At 44.5% G+C, this 20952-nt stretch overlaps 1 protein-coding gene across 2 annotated transcripts in view; it reads right to left on the minus strand.

Annotated features, from left to right (window-relative positions):
* Positions 1-1382: 1382 nt before the first annotated feature.
* Positions 1383-20952, minus strand: part of SETD3 (SET domain containing 3, actin N3(tau)-histidine methyltransferase) — a 59374-nt gene continuing 39804 nt past the window's right edge. For both annotated transcript variants that reach the window (XM_081142260.1, XM_081142259.1), the window contains 7 exons: positions 14675-14733; positions 13721-13835; positions 8802-8876; positions 7575-7741; positions 6629-6714; positions 3401-3561; positions 1383-2749 (listed from right to left, as the gene is read on the minus strand). In XM_081142260.1, the coding sequence (XP_080998386.1) occupies positions 2294-2749; positions 3401-3561; positions 6629-6714; positions 7575-7741; positions 8802-8876; positions 13721-13835; positions 14675-14733 (1119 nt within the window). In that variant the 3' untranslated portion in view covers positions 1383-2293. The remainder of the gene's footprint in view (positions 2750-3400; positions 3562-6628; positions 6715-7574; positions 7742-8801; positions 8877-13720; positions 13836-14674; positions 14734-20952) is intronic.

Genomic DNA, 20952 nt, shown 5'->3' on the forward strand with positions numbered 1-20952 from the left:
GGGCAGAAGGGGCGACGGGGGTGCTGTGGTATTGCCAGCCCTAAGCAATCACTGTAGGGCTCTTCTGCCCACTCAGGAAACAGTGTCACTCAGCAGATACCGTCTCCCGACATCAAGGAGTTCTGTTCTCACGAACACTGTTTCATGTCACAAACACAGGGACTCTCCCCCGCTGGGAGCCTAACACAGAATCACTCTTTGATCCAATAACCTTAATAGACCCTGTTGACGAGGAATTCATGAACAAAAGTCTCCAAATTTTTAAGCAGGGGCTTTGATACTTTAGCACATTCTTTCAACTTTATAAGTAAATGCAGAAACAGAGGCCCAAGATGGGCGTGGCAACAATTGGACCAACACCTGGACTGGCAGTGCTGTGAGGACTGGAGCTTCACCCAACTCCACCCAGGGTTCTTTCAGTTCCATCCAAACTCCAATCTTCTCCAGAGAATATTTTCAAAACTACCCCATCCTGAGATGCTGTTTTATATCTGAACTGTGTATATTTTTTCAAAGGAAATATTTAACATTAGACTTGAAACTTTTACTCCAATGAGCAAATATATCTACAGACTGACTAATCATGGAAGTTCTGGTCGCTGGGCTTTTCTGCCAGAGCAGAAGACTCCCTAAGGCCCACAGTTGCCTTCTGGAAGTTAGTATGTAAATCAAGACTATTTCCCATTTTTGGTACAGGACCTTGGACAAAGGCTGAGAGGGGAGTTGGCAGCCATAGGTGTCCTCTCACGGGTAAGTTCAAACTGCCTGCACACCAACAAGGTAGGAAAGCGACAGGCATCACACGGACAGAGCTGCAACCTCACAGGGATGAAACCTGCCACTCATGTCTGATGCAGCAGGTGACTCGACCTGCAGAGCTCTATAAGGCCGGTCCACAGTGGAGTATGAAACAATGTATATGGAGAAATGCTGAACCCATCCTGAGACCACCTGTAAGCGGCGATGTTCACCAAGAGGGCTGCATAAGTAACCGACAGCATTTTCAAGTGAAGCACTGTGCTGAACAGAACATCAGAGTCGATGTGAAAATTTATAGTTAAGGCCAGCAATCCTGGTGGCTTTCTGGGGATGGATGCCCTCATCCCCCACCAGGACACCATCCAAAGCCTCTACTTCCCCTAAAACTTCAGCGCTTCTCTTCTTGTGTTCCTGCTGCCACCAGGCCCTGCCCCTCCAGGGCCACGTCTAGCAGCCGGTGAGGGGCTGAGCGAGCCTCTGTCATCTCAGAATCCCCAGGGCCAGCACGGCACAGGCTCGCAGCACAGCTCAGGCTAAAATCCTGCCTGGTGGGTTGGAAGTGGTTTGCATAAGAGCTTGATTCAAAGAGCCTGTCCCACTCCAAAGAAAAGGAATAGACAAATGTATTAATCACGGTTTCCTTTTAATAAGGCTTTTTACTCAAAAGTGTAGCTTTGAAAATTTCTAGCCTGTTGTGAAAACCAGAAGAGCCAGGGAGCCGCCTCACTCTGAACCGGGCCGCGGGAAGCTGCGGCCACTGTGCCGGCAAACTCCCGCTACCAACACCGGGACCAAACGCAGCCCTGTCAACTCAGCCAACATTCAGAACTAGGAAGATGCGTGTCCTACTTTGATTCAAGGAGAAAGGACATGTTCTTAATACAGTAAAACAAAACACAAAAAGGAAAAAATTTTTAGAAATCACTAGGTGTGTGCGTGTGTATTTATATAATTAGGATTATCATCAACATTTAAAACTATTAAAAATAAGGCTGCCACCTTACCTTTTCTTATAGTACTGGAGTGTTACATTTGGGGGGGGGGGGAGGAGATTTTGTGCAGACAAGTTTCCAAACCTCAAGCCTGTTCTCGGCTATGACTGCGCACCCCCCTCCCGCCCAGAACTCCAGCCCACCGCACATCCTTGCTGGCAGGAGGCAGAGCAGGCCTCACTCTGTTGTCACGATGACAGGCCCACAAAAGCACAGCTGAGAGGAGCACATTCTTGCCCAGGAAGAACGCACTCTGCCCACAACGGGTCTGTAGCATCTTCCGGGCACCTCTCTCCCCTCTGCTGTCATGGTTTGATAACTTGTTTGTTCTGCCTAAAAGCAAGATGGCAATCTTAATGAAAAAGGGAAGCAGATTTTTTAAATAACTTAAAAAAATTATTTTTATATAAAGCAGCAAAACACTTTCCTCTCTGCAGAAAAAAACCACAAAACAACAAAAATTGAAACAAGGAGCCACGGCGATGGCAATGTAAGTGGACTGTTCACAAACTTGCTGAACTGGATTCCCGGGCAGACAGCCCTCAGAGCGGCTCTGTAACTCCCTTGGTGCTCTCTGAAGAAGGTTCTTTGGCGTCTTCAGTCGCTCTTTTCCTTTCCTCTTGATCTAAACTCTCCTTTTCTAACCTGGTCCCGTTGGGGATAGAGTTCTGGCCATTGATGAGCCCGTTCTCCGCAGCCTTGGCACGGCTGACGACCTCCGAGAGCGTGAGCGCCTCCTGTGCGCCCGCCTCCTCCTCCAGGCTCCGCAGGACCAGGGGCAGCCTCGAGTCTGCCCCGCCGCCCTCCAGCAGCCCGGGGTTACTCTCCTCATACTTGGGCAGCGGAGCTCCCTCCTCCATTTGCTTGCGGTAATACTCCCGGTTTGCAGCTGCACTCTTCACTGCTTTTTCCAAAATCTCTTTCTCACCCAAGCGCAGCTTGATGGCCATTCTCGCACGAACAGAAAGGTCTCGGTTTTTCAAGAAGGACTTGTCTTCCTAGGAAATGAAAAAGATCAAAATTAATCACAAGAAGTTTAACTTGGCAAAACTACAGAGACAGAAGGCAGATCAGCTGCTACTGGGGGTGGGGGGCAGGAGGGGCATCTTGGGGGTGACACGGGGTGCTAGAACTTGACTATGGAGGTAGCTGCACGACTATATACTCACACCATAATGTGCACTTCAGCAGGGTGAACTGTACTGTGTGTAAACCGTGCCTCGACAAAACAATCATAAAACAGAAAAGAGGAGCTTCACTCGAGTGGTGCCTTAACACATCCAACAGAGAACCTCACTTTCGTTTAAACTGCTCTGTCCGATCCTATGCACTAATGGGCCCAGGGCTCGGCCCTTGACTGGATGAACAGAAGAATGAATGAATGAGAAGCACTTGGAGTTAGTGGCTCGATGGCCGGCTTTGAAAGCACCGATGAGAGCTTCTATCTGTCATACTGTGCGCATTACAAGTTACAGAGAAGTATCCAATCATGCTAACACTTAGTAGGCAATTCTGCCACATGACCCTTTGGTAAGCATAAATGTGTTTAATAGGAAAAGGAGCTATAGTAATTTACACGTAGGAAGGACTCTCTTATTAAGCATCTTTTAAGACACAACAAAGCTCAAATCCTCATTCAGTCAAGTTACCTCACTGGTTGTCTTATATGTTTTTAGAAGAAGGGAGGCTCGATCTTCAAGGAACGTCCAGAGTTTGACCTCGTTGTCCCAGCTCACAGGATACTCGGAGTTGCCCAGGGTGAAGATTCTGTCGATGGCATTGTCGCCTAGCAAGTGCTCCTTTAGTTCTTCTACAAGAAGCACAAACAGCCATCTGTTAGGGAAACAGCACTCCTCATCTTAAGCAATCCACCTTACAAAACCGCTCTCCAACAATGCCAATGCCACTCCCTGCAGCTCATGAGCCAGGCCATTTCCAGACTCCAGAGTGAGTGGGAGCTGTGTGTCGCTTGGGGCAGGAAAACAGGTGAGGGCTTCCTGAGCTGGAATCCAGAGGAAGCCTCCATTTCCATGGTGTTTCTGAGGGACACTGAGAGCCTTCAGACAGTTTCACGGGATACTTTTTAAAGACAACCTATAGTGGCATTTTGACAACACCCTTCCTACAGGCCATGAGCTCCATCACACCAACCGGGTCAAAAAGACATTTAGGTGAGCAATGTAATGAATGAACACAAACAGCAGATCACTGCAGCGTACCTTCTACTTTAAGTCTGATCGGGGCCACTCCAGTAGCTGACCTGACCAGGCTATTTATCCCATCTTACAAGCACGCCACAGACTGAGGAAAACAAGAAAATGGACTAGAAAAACCTAGTTAATGAGAAACGTGCACTGTCCCTCACTTGTTGGTAATTTAAATAGCAGTTTCAAATAAGCACAAGTGAACACCTCAATTACCTTCGACTGTACTTAAGAGGAGGAAAGGGTTTAGCAACTGCTCAGAGCAGCGTAATCTCTTGGCACATTACCTCCAAAAGACCAAGACATGCTGTCCTATTCATGCAGCAGAAATCCACCGCTTCTCATGCAATTATGACAGTGTCTCTTTCAGAGCAAAATGCCCCACAGCTGTCACTGTTTACAATTCAAATACAAGAACTTCTGCTGCCAGCAAACCAAACTTTTATCAGAATTAGCGTAACTCCAAGGACACATCAATTGTCTTGACATGACAAACTGTCTATGACTAAAGAGAAATGAAAAAAATCAACAGCGAATCTGAAACGATTCAAATAGTTCTTCTTTTTAAACAAAATAGAAGTTAATCTAATGTTCAAAAATAAAATTCATTAAGTTGCCTTTGTTAGTACAGATCATAAGACTCAGGATTTTTCAGTTTACGTTCTTTGTATAAAGTGATGAAAAGTTTAAGATGCTCCCTTAGGGGTGGAAACTGTTTCTGCAGCCCCGATACTGAGGTTACTGTTTTCGTTTTCTTCCTTGACCTGCCCGTTTTATGCCTCCGCACTGGCAAGCTGCGGGCAGGAGCACAGCTCTCCCTGACCCTTTCTAGCAGTGAAGCTGGACTCATTCCACATCACTGCAGAGACAATGTCACCAGGAGCCCAGTTGGGAACACTTAGGAAGTAACCCAAGGCTCCTGTGGTGGTTGCCTTCCCCGCCTTTCCTCTGGTAACAGGCCCTGGAGCCACGCTGTCCTCACGGGGGCTCCTCAGCTTCACCCGGAAACTGTGGGATTGAGCATATGGTCACCTGAGGTGGCTGGCACCCTCGCTCCTCAGTCTGGTTCCTCCGGACCCTGGGGAACTATGATCACTTCTGTGAATGATGTCATTTGCAAACCAGCAGCAGCCACATGGGATGCCTGGGGGCGGGCTCTGGGATTAGCAGAGCTGCGTTCCAAGTCAGAGCCATCATCTGCTGGCAAGAGTGGCCAAGTCCCTCATTCTTGGTGAGGGACTGGCATTTCTACATCAGTCCCGTGGGAAGCCTTCTCTCTCCAGGTGATGGCGATTAATATAAAGTGTGTGGCACACTTAGCATTGTGCAGGGCACACAGTGGGCACTCATACAACATGGTTATCATGACCGTCACCTCTTCATTATAAATTCCTTCAGCATGTAAATTGGGACACTCAACTCTATACCCCTATACTTCATGCAAGAGAAGCCCAATCAACTCTTAACTCCATTCATTAAACTGAACTGATGAACTCCTACCAAAGTATGAAGTTACCAAAGCTCTCAGTTGAGTGATGGTGAGGTCACAGCACCGTGGCTGTCCCACAGCTCGTGAGGGACAAGTGCCACCTGGTGCCTCGGCGGGTTCTGCAGTTGGTGTCTAAGTGGTCTGTGTTGTGGGACTAAGTGTCCTCTACCTCCATCCTTGTGAAGGCCCCAGACCTAGGCAGCACTTCTCCTGGATCCAGATATGAAGTCAGGGAGCTGGGGATGGCCAAGCCTAGCAAAGTCCCCTCCATGGCCCATGGTTTATTGCCACAGCCCAATGCCCTTCCCTCATGCCCAGGCAGCTGTGTGCAAAACACTCACTTGTCTGTTCAATTAGGCGGCCGCTTGCTCGCTTGCTCACACTCTCTCCCTCCCTTCCTCCCTCCCTCTTGCTCGCTCCCTCCTACCCACTCTGTTCCACACAGATGGGGTTTAGGGAGTTGACAACATCAGCATACACACGCAACTAAAAACAAAGCCTCAGCACCCAGGTATGTGCAGCAGTTTCAGATGAAAAATGAAAAAAACACAATGGGTCTAATCTCAGTAAGAAACCCCAAATGAGTTGTCTAAGCAAGCATAAAATAGATACTCAATACATATATTTAACTCTTTCTATGCCTAGAAAGACAGGCAGAGGCAGGAACATTTTGTAACTGAAGCAGATGGTTTGCAGTTATTTACTCTAACTGGACGCCCAGCATTGAAAGACCTGCTGGGGATTTCAGACTCACATACAGAGCTGGTTAGCAAACGAAGCCCAGTCGCCCAGGTAGGCCACTGCTGAACACATGACTTCAGCGTTGACTAATCATTAACTGCTCTGCGTGCATCGGAGATCGGTACAGAGGGAAACTGGGCTCTGTCAGTCTTGGGTAAGAAGCACATCGACAACTCCCATCTTTAAATGTGAAGCTCGATACAGTCAGACAATCAAGGTGTTTTCTCCCAAGCAGTAGAAATTGTTTACGACAAATGAATATTGACAGCACTTAATAAAACATTTCCAGAGTAAAACAGAACTTCTTTCTCTATTATTGCTATCTTACCCTCCTGATAAAAGGTACTTTAGTTTTCAGCAATTTTACCTATAATCTGAACCCCAATGCTTTATATTTTCATGAATTTTTTTTAAATGAACGTTTTCTCCCTGCACTGATTTACCTTCGGTCATGCAGAATACTCGGAGGAAGGCCAGCAGCTGGGCAGAGATGGGTGGCTCCGTAAAGTGCAAGGCGAACACGCTGGAACTGGCAAGACAGGAAGATCAATCACCCTGCTGCAGTCACCAATGTGCTCCTAGGGAACCCCTTAAAGTGCACTCTGTGTGGCTGTCCCCAAGGAGTACAGAGCGGCAGCAGGAGTCCAGCCCCTCATCTCAACTATGAAAGCACCCGGCACGGGCAGGAGGCCCGGCTGACTGACGAGCACGGCCACGACCATCTCTGCTGGCAGCTCTCACAGTCTAACAGCCTAACCTCAGGCTGCATACAACACACCAAAAGAATTAAGCATACCCGTGGGTTCTTAAAAAATGTTAGCCATAATTTATGTTGAGTTCACATTTTAATCATTAATCAAATATTGACAAGTTCAATAAAAAAAGGCCTGGATAATCCGTTTTCATTAAGAATGGTTCCTCCATTCCCCGGAGAACTAATAAATCATAATTCTTGTCTTCTCTATCATTTTGCACTTCAAATGCACTAAAATCTTAAAGAATTTAACCAGAAATTCTTGAAATCACTGAGGATCACAACTTCATTATAGAAACTAATGGTGGCAAAGAATTAAATGAAACAAGCTGATACAGGTCATTAACCTTTTCAAGGTGAGAGACATTAATGATACCAAAGTAGTTATTTAATGTAATGAGGATTTCGGGCCACCTCCTCTGGAACTGCTGTGAGCGCTTCCAGTGACACAATTACGTTTATCTGAGATGCTGGTGAACCACCAGGCTTCTCCATGGTTAAACTTGCTGTGTAACAGGGATAAGGGGATTAAGACAAACTACTGTAGAGAAGTTCTGCTAACACACCAATTAAACATTACGCAACGGGAAACATTTCAAGCAGCACAGGAAGGAGCTGACCAGGTTGCTACATACGTGGGGATGCCAGCACGAGCCAAGACCTCGGCCTTCATCGCGTAGAGCCTGTCGCTTTTACTCACTCCAAGCTTTATTTTCACTCTGTCGTGTGAATTATTGTCAAAGAAAAAACCACTGTGGATCACAAACTCTGCATTTGACCGAGTGCCATAAAATATGTAAATCTGAGATGCAGTAAAGAAAAAATAAAGGGACATAAAAGAAACTTAACATCCATTCTTAACACAGAGCAGAGGAAAGGGTCAGTTCTAGTAACTTAACACTTTACACTAAGGCAACAAGGTGCCCTACAGCGATTCTGCTCCTGTCCTGTACACCACATGCACTAGGGTGGTTTCAGCAAGACATGCAGTCTCCCCAAGTTCCTGAACTGTCAGAGGGGAGAGGAGGAGCGTCACCTCCGCCACCCACAGGCCTCGCTCACAGTCCTGTCCCTCTGGGGGAGGGAAGACGACTACCTTCTGCCGCCCTCCACTACGCACCACAACACACCACGTTCCTCCTCCCTTTCAATACAAGTCTCTTTCTTCTGGAGCGAGTTTAAAGTGACGTCTGTCAGAAACTCATTTCCAGATCCTATGGCAACTCTGGCCTAGCAGGGGGGTCTACGCAGTTTTCTGCAGAGAGCGGGCCAGTACTCTGATAGTCTAACAGTCTTCATTCTGTTCAACTGGAACGTCAATGGTCTATATCAGTTCCAGGTTTTTTTTATACTATCCGCTTGGTCGTAAGACTGATAGAATGAAGGTATTTACAGGAGCATATTTTCAAACTTACTGAAAGGCTCAATCCTGCCCCTACCCACATTATTAGATAAAAATTCTAAGACTAAAGTGAAAGTACAGGAAGGTAGATCTTGTGGTTTCTGACTCCTTGATGTTTTTGCCACTTAAGGAGCCTCCTTTCAGAGGTTCTAGTCAACAGAAAAAGAAGTAACAACCCTACAGTTTATAAAACTGAAGAATCTGTCCTACTGCCGTAACACAAAGCTGATTTTCAGTTGAAAACTTCACTAATATTAGGTCAACTTGGCAAATAATGGCATTGAAATCTTTTTTTCTTTGTGGATGCAAAGGTCCGACGCAAAGCACAGTGTGTTTACAAGCTTTACGTCAAGATTGTTCCCCATACGATCCAAAACACAAGTCCCCAGCTTTCCTGCCTGGCCCCGCATGCAGTCCACACCCACTGGCCGTCCACACCTGTCAGCTCCCGTGGACCTACCTGCTCTCCAGCCCGGAAGTCCTGCAGCGCCACGCACTCACAGCGGTCGTCCTCCAGGTTGTACCCAGTGGTGATCTGGGGGGAACAACAAGGGTCTCTCGCTCAGGAGGGTCTTTTTGGGGCAATTAGAAGATAAAAGCTACCCACAGACGTGTGGGCTTTATAAAACTGAGCAAAGAACTGCTTGTTTAATTAACACTATTTACACCAGAAATTCTCATGGAAGATTCTGTACCTGAAGGATGTACTCTGAGGAAAATATATTGTATAGATTTCCACTTGCTGGTCTCAACCAAACATAAACTGTTTATTACAAAGTGAGTGCCTTTGAGAGCCCTGTGTGGGGGGAATATGCTGTGGATTGAGAACCTCAAGAAGACTCTATTGACTTGCAAATGCTTTCTCCATCTCATGTTTGCCCTTTAGGAAACAAACAGAAGCGAGTTTTCCATAGGGAAAGAATCAGGGGAAAAGAAAAGCTCTATTTCTAAGTTAGGTGCATTTTACTTTGAAATTAGAGAAATTAAAACTTTCATATGAGCACAGGAGAAATAACTTACTTGTATTCTGTTCACTTTCTCTCTCTCAGAGCTACATTGTGAGAGTTTCTGAGCCTATTACAAATAAACACAGAAAACCCGCATCTCGCCTGGCCAGGCGTGGCTCAACAGTTGAGCATCAACCTAGGATCCAGGAGATTGTGGTTTGATTCCCAGTCAGGGCACATGCCTGGGTTGCGGGCTTGAACCCCAGTTGGGGGCGTGCAGGAGGCAGCCGATCAATGACTCTCTCATCATTGATGTTTCTCTTTTCTCCTCTCCCTTCCTCTCTCTGAAATCAATAAAGATATATTTAAAAAACAAAGAAAAGAAAACCCGCATCTCCCCTAATCTCTCCTGCCCTGATGGGAGCCAGGCAACATTGAGGTCTGGGCACTCAAGTCACAAAGAACTCCTTTCACCTCAGTGGGTGTTTTGTTTTCTAAATTATCCTTGGAGTGTTTCCTCCCAGGTCAGTCCCTGCAAGACAAGGGCCTGGGTCTTTCTCGCTTTATCATTTGCAAAACCTTCCAAGTGGCCTCCAATTCCAGGCCTGTCCTGCAGCCTGAGCGACATCATGGTGTCGCCCTCCACTCTAAAGCCTTTCACTGCCCCACCCACTCTGCCTGCAGAAAACATCCGAACTCCCAGGCCAGTTTTCGAGGAGGCCCAGGCCTCCCTTCAGCCTCCTACATGCCACTGGCCTGCCACACTGGCCACCGTTCTATATCTCCCTCATGCCAGGAACTACCCTCTGCTCCTGTTCCTCCGGAGACCCATTCAAGCCTGCATGCCCAGAGCCCATGCTCACGTCTCTGCCACCCACAACAGGTGATTTACCTGTGTGCCTACCCCACCAGGCAGAGTGGAGCTCCCCTCACCTGTGTCTGGGACCTCAGCACGCTGTACCTAATACCTGACATTGCCTTTAGAATACTCCCTTGATGCACAAACCCTAGGAGAGAGAACAGGGCCTTCTTAGGAGTCTGCCCATCCCCCACCCCAATCTCTTGGACTGTCTGTAAAGGCTAATTACTTTTGACCTCCTTACTTTGCCCTAGAGAATTAAAATTCAAGACCAACAAGTGCTACTTGCTAATAAAGGTACCAACACTTTGGGTCCAAAATATAAATACTTTGAGTCTGGGAACAGAATTCTGGGATCAAAGGCTATGTGGCACTAATTTTTAAACCCAACATCCCAGAAGCAATGGTTATTGAACCACATATCTAGAAACCCTTCATACTCCACAAGGCCAATCAGAAATGGGAAGGCCATGAGAAATAAATGAGGCCAGGCATGCTGGCAAAAGAGCTCCATGAAGCTCCTGCCCAACATCAGAATCACGTTCCTGACCCTAAACATGACCTTGGTAATAAGGTTTGGAATAGGAACTGCCCACCAACTCCAGCCCTGAATATCTGGAACTCAGGGATGTCACAGGGAGTGAACAGACAGGAAGCAGGAGGGACAGGGGAAGGGGCCAAGGAAGTGGGCAAGGCCAATACCACATAAAAATGAACAGGCAGAAGAAATACAGGAAGTAGACATCAGGACAGGAAGGGAGACCTATGGAAGGGGAGGGGAGGTGATTTTGTGCAGAGTGCTCAGGATGGCCTCACCTGGGGAGGGCTATGAGGAATTCTGCAGATACCCTGGGGACAGTGGTTCAGTCAAAGGAACAGCAGGTGCAAAGGGCCCAAGGTGGGCATGTGCTGGTGTCTAAGGAACCACAAGGGACTGGCCCGGGTGTTTTGGGGTGTAGCAGGGACAGGATGAACGGGGCTGTCTTATCTGCTACTGGAAAAACCTGGGCTTTTACTGTGAGCCTGGAAGACTCATGTGGATCTAAATGTTTTAGACTTTCAATACTCAAACAGAAAGACTCGAGAAAAAAGCCTCCCTCGATTCTGAATGAATTTCCAAGATTCCTGCATCCTGCCTACAGTCACACAAACACCAGCGCTGAGCATCCCAATGCTGTACCTACAGGAGCTAACACAGTGGCCTACACACCGTGCAGGAGTGTACTTCTCTGTAAATTCAACAACTCCAGACAGGAAACCTGCTGCTTATGTGAATTCTCAACAAGTCGTGCAGAACTTAAAGACATTATTTCTTACAGCTTGATACCCAGTCTCACGAACTTTTTTGTTTCTGCGAGTGGCCAGAATCAGCTCACGCTCGCCAGGGCCTCTGGCTGAGGCATCATCCAGCCTCCATCTCCTCTGCTTCCCGTGCTCCTTCCTGGCACAGCCTTGGTCTTTGCACTGCTCCCATGAGCAGGCTTGGGGACGTTGTTGGAGGCACACAGTGTTGCTGGGTTACAAATTTCTGTCTACTCCCTCAGTGACAGAACAGACAGACACCAATTGCCAGGATCCACATACAAGGAAGAAAGCCTACTGTCCTGTCTGAAAAACCAGCCTGAACTCCCAGCACCTTGCTTTTAAAGAAAGATTAACTGCTAATACGTATCAGACACAATTCTGCAGTGTTAAAATCGATTCTTAAATTCTACCAGATGAAATTTCCCTCGAGGTCCTACCATTACAATGGGAACAGCTCCACAAAGGTGTCAGGTTAACTGCAGGGAAATTATCATTGTAGGAAAGTACTAACATCGTGGGCAAGCTTCTGAAGGCGAGCAGTGTTGCTGCCAGGACTATGGGAAGTTAAGGAAGGTATGAAAAGTATTTAAAAAAATACGGCATGAGTAGCTGTCATCAATTCACGATTTTTGTTTCCAGATAAACTAACTTTTTTCTTTACTTCTGGAGAAAAAGTGAATAGTTTAATCCCATTTACATGACAGCAACACAAACCCGGTGTGTATGGGAGGTGTGAGGGTTCACAGGCACAGAGAGGTTGGGAGAGATGCTTGGGAAGCCCTCCCCAGTGACCTAGGAGGGTGGGGCAGAGGCCCTGCAGCTGGGCGGGGCTGCTGGGCAGGAACACCACACTCACCACACAAGCTTGTGGACGGTTTAACTGGTATTGTGTGTTTACAATAAAGTATATACTTTAAAAATTTTAGATATAAAAAAATAAACGGTAATGACCAATCAAGTTTGGGAACCAATGATCTAATCCCCCTCCCCAAAAAAAAGGAAAAAAGAAAAATACTATAATAAAATATTAAAAGCTGTTTGAAAAATTTTAGAACTTCACTCTTATGATCAGGTTAAAACGGCTCTGAAGGGGGAAAAAAAAAAAAAGGAATGTAAAATTTTATTCACAAATGAAAATAAATGATAAAATAGGCTACTATTCCTTAAAATGGCTAATTAGATTAAGCGTATCTAAATTAAGACAGTAATAGAAGTATTACTGCTCGCGCCTTCTCTACAGTTCTGGCGCATGCCTGTGGCTGGAACCTCCCAGGTCAGCAGGAGGGTTCGAGATCTTCAGTGCTGGGCACACATGACACGTGTGTTGACCATTTCGTGGAACTGGGTGTGAAATACTCATTCACAGCGTTTATCAGGTCTACTTAAAACACTGCTAATAACAACAAAGAAAGATGACACTGAAAAAAGATGAACAAAAACCTAACCAAACCAGTATACGAGCACAATGCTTAAAAATTCAAAATATTCTGAAATTGATCATATTTCGATGTATTAACTAGTATCGGGAAATCTTTCTGAGACAACCGTCTCAGTACAGAGAGCCGTCAACCTCGCTGTTACTTGGAATCCAAAGAATGCCGAGGAGCGGAGAGCAGCTTCCTCCTTTTGTGCACCATAATTAACAATCATCAGAAAATCTCCCCTTTTCCTTCACGTCTCCTACCCAGTGTTTCCCAGCCTGTGATGCCAACGGAGTCCTGCAGTCCAGGCAACGCCCAGTGCACGTGCACCCTCCAACCCCAGCACCAGGAACCCAGGACAGGCTCCCAAACAAAAGCAGGGTAATAAACGGGGCCAAGGACATGTCAGCGTGGGAGGGGAGGGGAGGGGCGGGAAGGAACCACAGAGCCGTAAGTAACTGGGGTACAGTCAGCAAAGGGGGAAACAAGGAGCATAAGAGAAAAACAAGAAAGAAAGGGTTTTTCAACAGATCGGTATTTTAAAGAGTAAGAAGAAAGAAACCTGGTTTAGTCTGTGGTTCAATAAGGTAAGAAAATGAATGTTTAAGCTGGAATTACAGCTTCGCAAACTGTGGTTTTCAAAAGTGATGTAAGACTCAAGTTCCCAGTTTTCAGGATTAAGTAACCGCGAGGAGAGAAAATGCCAGCCTCTGTCTGTGGGCGGTGGGAGCGCTGTTTGCTCCCTTTGGAGGCGGCAGTAGGGAGAAATGGTCTGTAGGTGGAATGTCCACTTTCAAGTTTAACCACAACCGCTTCCCAATTAAGACAAGGCAGAGGAGGTCATTACCAGGCCGCTGGTGTGATTGCACATGTCCCACAGAGGAATCAGCGCCAGGGTCACCCGGGAGCCGTCCTCCGTGGGAATCTGGTTTTGCCGTGTCATCACCGAAGAGACTGCCCACCTGTAACAACCAGAAAGGAGGGGCGTTAGGTTAGAGCGCTTCCCAGCCCACTGCAGTCATAAAGTGACCAGAGCTGAGATTTGCCTGACTGCTCACTATCTTCAAATCCTTTCCTAAGTACCCAAGTGGCTGGTGGGCTTCCTCATCACCACTTAAAATTAAATCTAGGGTTGAGAGGAGGAAGGGGGAGGTGGGAGGAAAAGGAGCCAGGGGGAATCCAGGAGTGAGCGACCCAGGGAGAATGTTCTGGAGGAGTCAGAGGCCTGGAAGGAGGGGACCTGGACGGAGGGCCCCGGAACAGAGCTCTCTCTGCCTTCCTGCTCTTCACTGCTACCAAAGCCCCTCCCCCCAGCCATCTCACCCTCTTTTACCGCATGCTGACTCTGCACCTATTTTAAGCCTTAGTGAAAAGTAAACAATTAACTCCTTTCTGATCAGAAATCCTTTAAGAACTCCACAAAATGTGGAGGGCTATTCTTTATTATATTGTGCAGTGAATTAAATCTTTTGTTCAAAATGAAGTCCCACTTTACACTAAAAGTCTTTTTAAAAAAAAAATAATCCTCATGACTACCCCACACTAACGTTAATCTCCAGTATCACTTGACTGCCTCAACTAATCCCCTACCATTACAGGTGAATGGCAATTTCTACATGGCCACTGAAATTCGGACACCTATCCCAGCTGTCCATTATAACTTCTGAAAGACTGTCCCTGTCCTGAGGTTTTAAATGGCCACACAGGTCCCTTACTGAAGCATTTCTCACTTCCAAGATCCCAAATGCATTTACGAACCACCCCCAACACACACACACACACCCCACCCCAGCACACCAACCTGTAGTCCTCATAAGTGAAAGAATCCTTCAAGGGCAGTTTGTTGGCATGAGGATGGGTCTGGGAATTAGAAGTTTTAGAAAGCAGAGGTGAGAAGAGAAAAAGGGAAAACAGAAATCAGTCAGCAGAATTTCATTATTTAGCTGCCTAACAGATCCTAACAAGAGCCAAATGAAGCAGGAGGCGTCCAGCCGCGCTGCTGAGGGATCATCATGCTATTATGCTCTCATACATCACTGTCAACTTAATTTGTTGTGCCCAGCAGCCGCCATAAATCTGCTTCTTCCTCTTTCGATACTAGAACCCATGGACACGGCACGGAAATAAAATTTAAGGTGGACTGACTTCACAAAAGGTAGGCCCGCCTCCCCGGCAACAACCCGGAGCCCGAGAGGCAGGGGTCCACCCGTGCGGACCTCCTTTGTGTCTTCTGCCAGGATGGGCTGCGCGGCCCTTATGCCTAGATTTCAAATCTCTCCTTACATCAATAAAAGAAACAATTAAAGCACTCTAATAAATGAAAAGTTCTTTCATTTATCTCTGACTTAAATCATTTGGATGGGAATCAACGTGTTATGTGCAAATGAATCATCTACATGGTAAATGTGGCTCTAGGATAGAAAACCAGGAAGACAGTTTTGTGAAATTATAAAATAAATTTTACAAACAGATTTTTTAAAAAGAGAGATCAACATATTTAAATGTTCCTACTTATTTTTCTGGACAAAAGAACATTTGGTAAAAATATCTAAAACTTCACACTTATGAGAAAATTTTAAACATTTCATATTCTCTCTTCACGACACCCCCCCAACCTTGGACCTCTCAAGCACTTAAAAACTTTGTCTCAATTAAGGAATTAAAAGCTGTAACAGTACCATTTTAATCTTCAGTTTCAATTACAGTCTGATAGACAGATTGCAGTAAGTGATCAAATGAACAAATGGTGATTTCTGAGATACAAATGAAATTCTGCGGCTCTGTGTCTGCACCACTGTTAATGCATGAAGCTCCGTGTAGCACGCGGTTTTTACTCCTGACGCATTAGCATCACGAGTGCACAGTCATTTATCATCGCTCACTGTAATGTACTCGCTGGCACCGTGTGCAGGACAGTAGGGGATGAGGTAAAAGTGGCTCAAACCGTAAATCAATTAGAAAACAAAAGCTTGTGCTCAGTGCGCAATTTTAGGCAAATTATATATTACAAAAGGCTGCCAATTGGGTGTTAGCTCCCAGGTGCCCGCTGCTCCCCTCTAATCCTTAGCCCAGTTTTAACCCTTTGGAAGGAAAGTCAACATATAAAAATAAATTCATGTAGTTTTTAAGTGTTGGATAATAAGAATGAAATTAAAGGAGGTATTTTTAAGACAATACATAAAATAACACGCTGCCCTGGGCATCTTCTAGCTGCTACAAGAATGTCAGGAAAGCCTATCTTTGGGACTAAAAAAGATCAATGCCATGGTCAACCAGAGCTAAGGTGAGAGAATCCAGGAGACTGGAGCTTCTTACTGCCTCTCTTTTTGCAAACAAACAGAATGCTCAGCTATGTCTTGAGAGCCCAGCAGATGCTTTCCACTGAATTATAAAACTAACCACAAAAGTGCTCAGGTTTTTCCTCATACAAGTACAAATTCAGCAGCTGAGAACTGTCCCTCTACCCAAAACTAATTTGATGATTAAAAATACTTTAGAAAACCCTCAGAAATTCTGACACTATAATTTTCTTATGCTTACAATGAAATAAAGCTTCGCATCCCTGGCACATCCCGCCTCTTCCAAATTCCAGGAGGTGGGACAGCATCGTTGCCTTTGTTACTTTAAAATATTTTAATTCATTTAAACTGTGGAATGCACTATGGTATTTTGAAAGTTGGTAAATTCCAAAGCTAAATCCCATAAGTATTCAAAATTTGATTCACTCCCCCCACCACCACCACCACCAAAAAAAAATCTGTCTTACTGAATAGGAGAAAAGATGAGAATTCTCAAAATTGGAATGCTCGGATGTGAAAACGACTTGAAAAAGAATCTTCTGACACTCAAAGATCTTAAATAGCTTCGGATGATACAGAAACAGTTCAAGTGACAGTGACCTCTTTGAGGACTAAAAAGGCAAAACAGTCACTCTCCAAAATATTTCCCTTCCTACTATTTGTATACATTTCTTACCGGAAAATATAAGTTCATGCTCACAGTTCTGATGAAGTTGTAAAGAAAACTCGAGAAAAAATGCACAAATGCTTTCTTCAGGTTAATATTATTTTGGCAGTAGGGTTATGTAATGTCTGCAGAATCTGTTACAAATAGTTGTTCTTATCTGCTTAAAAAAATAGGGTGTGCCTACTTCACGTAATTCGGGTCTAAAAAGCTATCCTGCCACAGATGCAGGCACCTAACAGTTACACTGAAGCAAAATGTGACAGGATGGAGAAAGACAAGAGAAAGGCAAATCACTTCCACTCCGCCAGCTCTAGGCTCTCACTGCTGTGGCACGATCGCCACCTACTGGTGTCAGGGCAGACAGGTGACAGTCACACCAGGGCGAGGCCTTCACAACAACTTCTCTTAAACCAAAACTGGGTTTATCTAGCATGGCTACGCTCCAGCTTTCCTCCAGCAAATCTGTTTCCAAAACTATCTGCCCTGCCTCTTAAAATTATTATATAATAGTGTTACAAGGATCTTGAAGCATTCAAAGTATAGAAATGATTTGCATATAAAAAACATTTCGCTTTGAAATGTTTTCGCATATCCTGGAAAAATGAATGAGAAAGGAAACTGTCTATTCTAAACACTCCTTGTTGAAGCTCTGGACAGAGGATTTTTTTTGTTTCCTGGTGGAAGACCAAGTTAAGGTATATAAATGTCTAGTAAAAACTGTAATCTTAACCTGAAGTTACCGAGAAGTTCCTAAAATGTTCATAGATGAAAGTCTTTAAGCTCATCCGTTAAAGAGAGGGTAACAGAATATTCCTCACTTTCTAGAGCAAAAGCCTGCAAGGGTTTTGTTTATCATGACATGCCTCCTCCACAGAAGACATTACCAACCTATACTTCAAAAATAAAAACGTAAATTAAAACAGAAACACACTCTTCGTGGCCAGTTAGCTGGACAGTGTGACACACAAGGGAGGGGTCCAGGGGAGGGGTCTGTCTGGCCCACAGAAGCTCCAGTGAGAGAGAGGTCATGGGGTTTGCCACAGGCCCCCCTCCACCCCTCACATACAGGGTGAGAAACAAGCCTCAGATTCTCTGCAGATTTTTTAAGTGATTGGTATTTCACTTCCTTAGCATTATAAATATTTGCACTTGGAGAAATGAACAGCTGCCATCATCAGCCCTACAGCCCTAAAGAGGGTCCCTGCTTTCTGCGCCCAGCCAGGCGCCCGGTGAAGCCCTCCCCACGCCCTTCTCTAGGAGGGATCCAGACGAGGCACAGTAATATTGCACCTAGTACAAAATAATCACTATGTTTGGGGAAGATTAATATCTAAAATCATTTGTTTGGCTTCAATAAAAAGAAGTAATATTGCTAAATATGTAAGTATGACATTTTGAAGAATTTACCATATTGCAGGGCTGGTAGCTATGCTTAAGGAAATTAAAAACCACTACAGTCAGCACATTTGATCCTTATTAAAGTTCCATCCTGAACTATCACTCACATAAAACAAAAATAAACCAAGAAGAAATTTACATAAAACCTATGGATTACAAGAATTTGAAGATGAAAAAATGAACAATATTCTGGCTTTAAAAAATTGATTTAGCATGCAGCTTCTCTTTATAGTCCCCTGATAAAAATGAAATCTCCCTAACAAACACTTAATAAAACCTGTCAATATCTCTGGAAAGAAAAATGACACAAATGCATTAAGTATTAAATACCCTTGGAAAAAGTCACATATTCCATGAATTTTTGATGCACTATCTTGACATTAATGTAAAACCTTGATATTTATAATTGACAGATATTTAATAAAGTACAGAAGATGGCTGCTCTGCAGCATGCAAATTTTCCAGGTTGATCAGAAATGAAAGATACAGACATGTACTTAAACTAAATAAACAGTTAATATGTGTTACACGAATCAGCTGCAGTCTTATTTTAAGCTCAAACAACAAACCTTTGTGGAAAACCAAAATAAGCAGGATTCATTATGTGAATTCCTGATTCAGAAACATCTAGTAGGTGAAAGAGCTTGAGACACTAACAGTCTGTACAGGAACAAAATACATTTGAGTTAAAGTTGTTTTTTAACATCTAACAAAAAGCATTTTTAAATAATAAAGATAAGCCCATCCATATATATGAAGAAGTACTGCCCAAAACAATTCTCAAAAGAAACACATTTAACCTGAAGAAAGATTCAGAATTCTCTAAGGGGGAAAAGGGTTAACACACATAAACGAGACACACACCCCTCACCACCAGATCCTTATTCTTCACACTCACATCTACCGAGACTGAGTCACAGAGACCCAGTTGAATACATTTAATAATCACCTGCAACGAGGCATTTAAATATACTAAAGGTAAATGGCTCAGTTCATAAAAATGAATCCTAAACACTGCATTTTAAAGAATTTATACCATGCTATAATATATAATCAATTGTTAATTTCAACACGATATACAGTAGTTCATTGACTCAGTAATGGCTCTGTGGTATCAAGAATAACAAAGTGTAACTGTACCTAGTTCGTTCTGATAAAAAGCTTAACAGAATGCGATTAAAAAGTTCTAACTAAAGCATGTCTAAGACTGTATCTGGCTTTACTTCTTTTTCTTTTTTTAAAAATATATCTTTATTCATTTCAGAGAGAGAAAGAGAAACATCAATGATGAGAGTCACTGATCGGCTGCCTCCTGCATGCCCCAGACTGGGGATTGAGCCCGCAACCCGGGCACGTGCCCTGACCAGGAATCAAACCCCGATCGCCTGGATCCTAGGTCGACACTTAACTGCTGAACCACACCCGGCCGGGCTGGCTTTACTTCTTAAGTATATATTAAAAGGAAGTCAGGTTAACCAGCTGTGGACAGGCACACCTAACTCTACTGATGGCTCCACTTATTTCTGCCAGGATGCAGTTACAGACCTCAGACTTGACCTTGTTGGGTGGTTGCAGTTATAAGTTTTAGAAATGTGACCCCATCTCACATAACCAAGACATCTTTGGTGCTTTCAATGCTACCTGAGAAACCCCCCCACTGGACACCTGGTGGCACGCTCCCCAAGTCCAGTGTGGATTCGGTGTCTCAGCAAATGTTAGGTTCTTTGCTAACTGGGGAGAAGGGAGAGAGGCCCCAGGCAGCTCCACAGTCCCACCCTGCAGGCCTGGATCTCACCATCCACAGAGGAAAGGGGGCTCAGGGATGAGCGGGAAGGGATTCCCCTGAAAGAAGCTGTCTGAGGAGAAGTGAGAGATGGGAAATGAAAGGAAGAAAGCTGAGAGCTGACAGGAGAAGGAAGGTAGAGGGGGGGGAAAGAGCAAAGCCAGAAATAACGGGGGGCTGTGCACTGAAACACCGAGCCCCCTACAAAGGCAGGCAACAGAAGCAGCTAGTGTTAGGCAGGCTACACGTTTCTAAGTCAACCAACCCTTCTACTCGTATTTCACTTTCCATATGGATATAACACAGTTTCACATCATGACAAATTGGAAATACCTACTGAATCTAAAATTTAGTTTTGATGACCATAAATCAGAATCAAAGCATGGTTCATGAATTTGGCTCTTGGGGGGGGGGAATCAATTTTAAGACTTTTATTTTTAAACACAGATTACATCCAGCTCTTTAGGGAATTTTCCATCATAAAGTTCTTTGAATTCACTCAATACAATCAAATAAACACATCAATACACATCAAATTTAAATTGTCCGCTTTTCCCTTATATATATATTTAATTTTTCTATAACAAGTGTGTATTACCTTATAATAAAAAAGTTTTTAATTAAAAAAAATGAGATTAGTGGAAAAATATCACCATGGTTCAATAAATTTATAAAACTGCTTTAAGATGGAAGAACTGTTTTTCACGGGAAGACAGTGAAATCTATAATCTACATCCAGTCTAAATTAAAACTGAAATTTGCTGAAACACTGTGAAAGAGATGCAGTTTCAGAACCTGACTGGTTATCGTTTGTACACCTTAGAGATAGACCATCAGCTATAAGCCAAACTGAGTCATAACCAATCAATATTTTGACTGTCAATTATTCATTCAACAAATATTTACTGTCTCAGAAAATTGTTGAAGATAGC

This window comes from Miniopterus schreibersii, assembly GCF_964146895.1.
Source record: "Miniopterus schreibersii genome assembly, chromosome: 1".
Taxonomy (NCBI): Eukaryota; Metazoa; Chordata; class Mammalia; order Chiroptera; family Miniopteridae; genus Miniopterus; species Miniopterus schreibersii.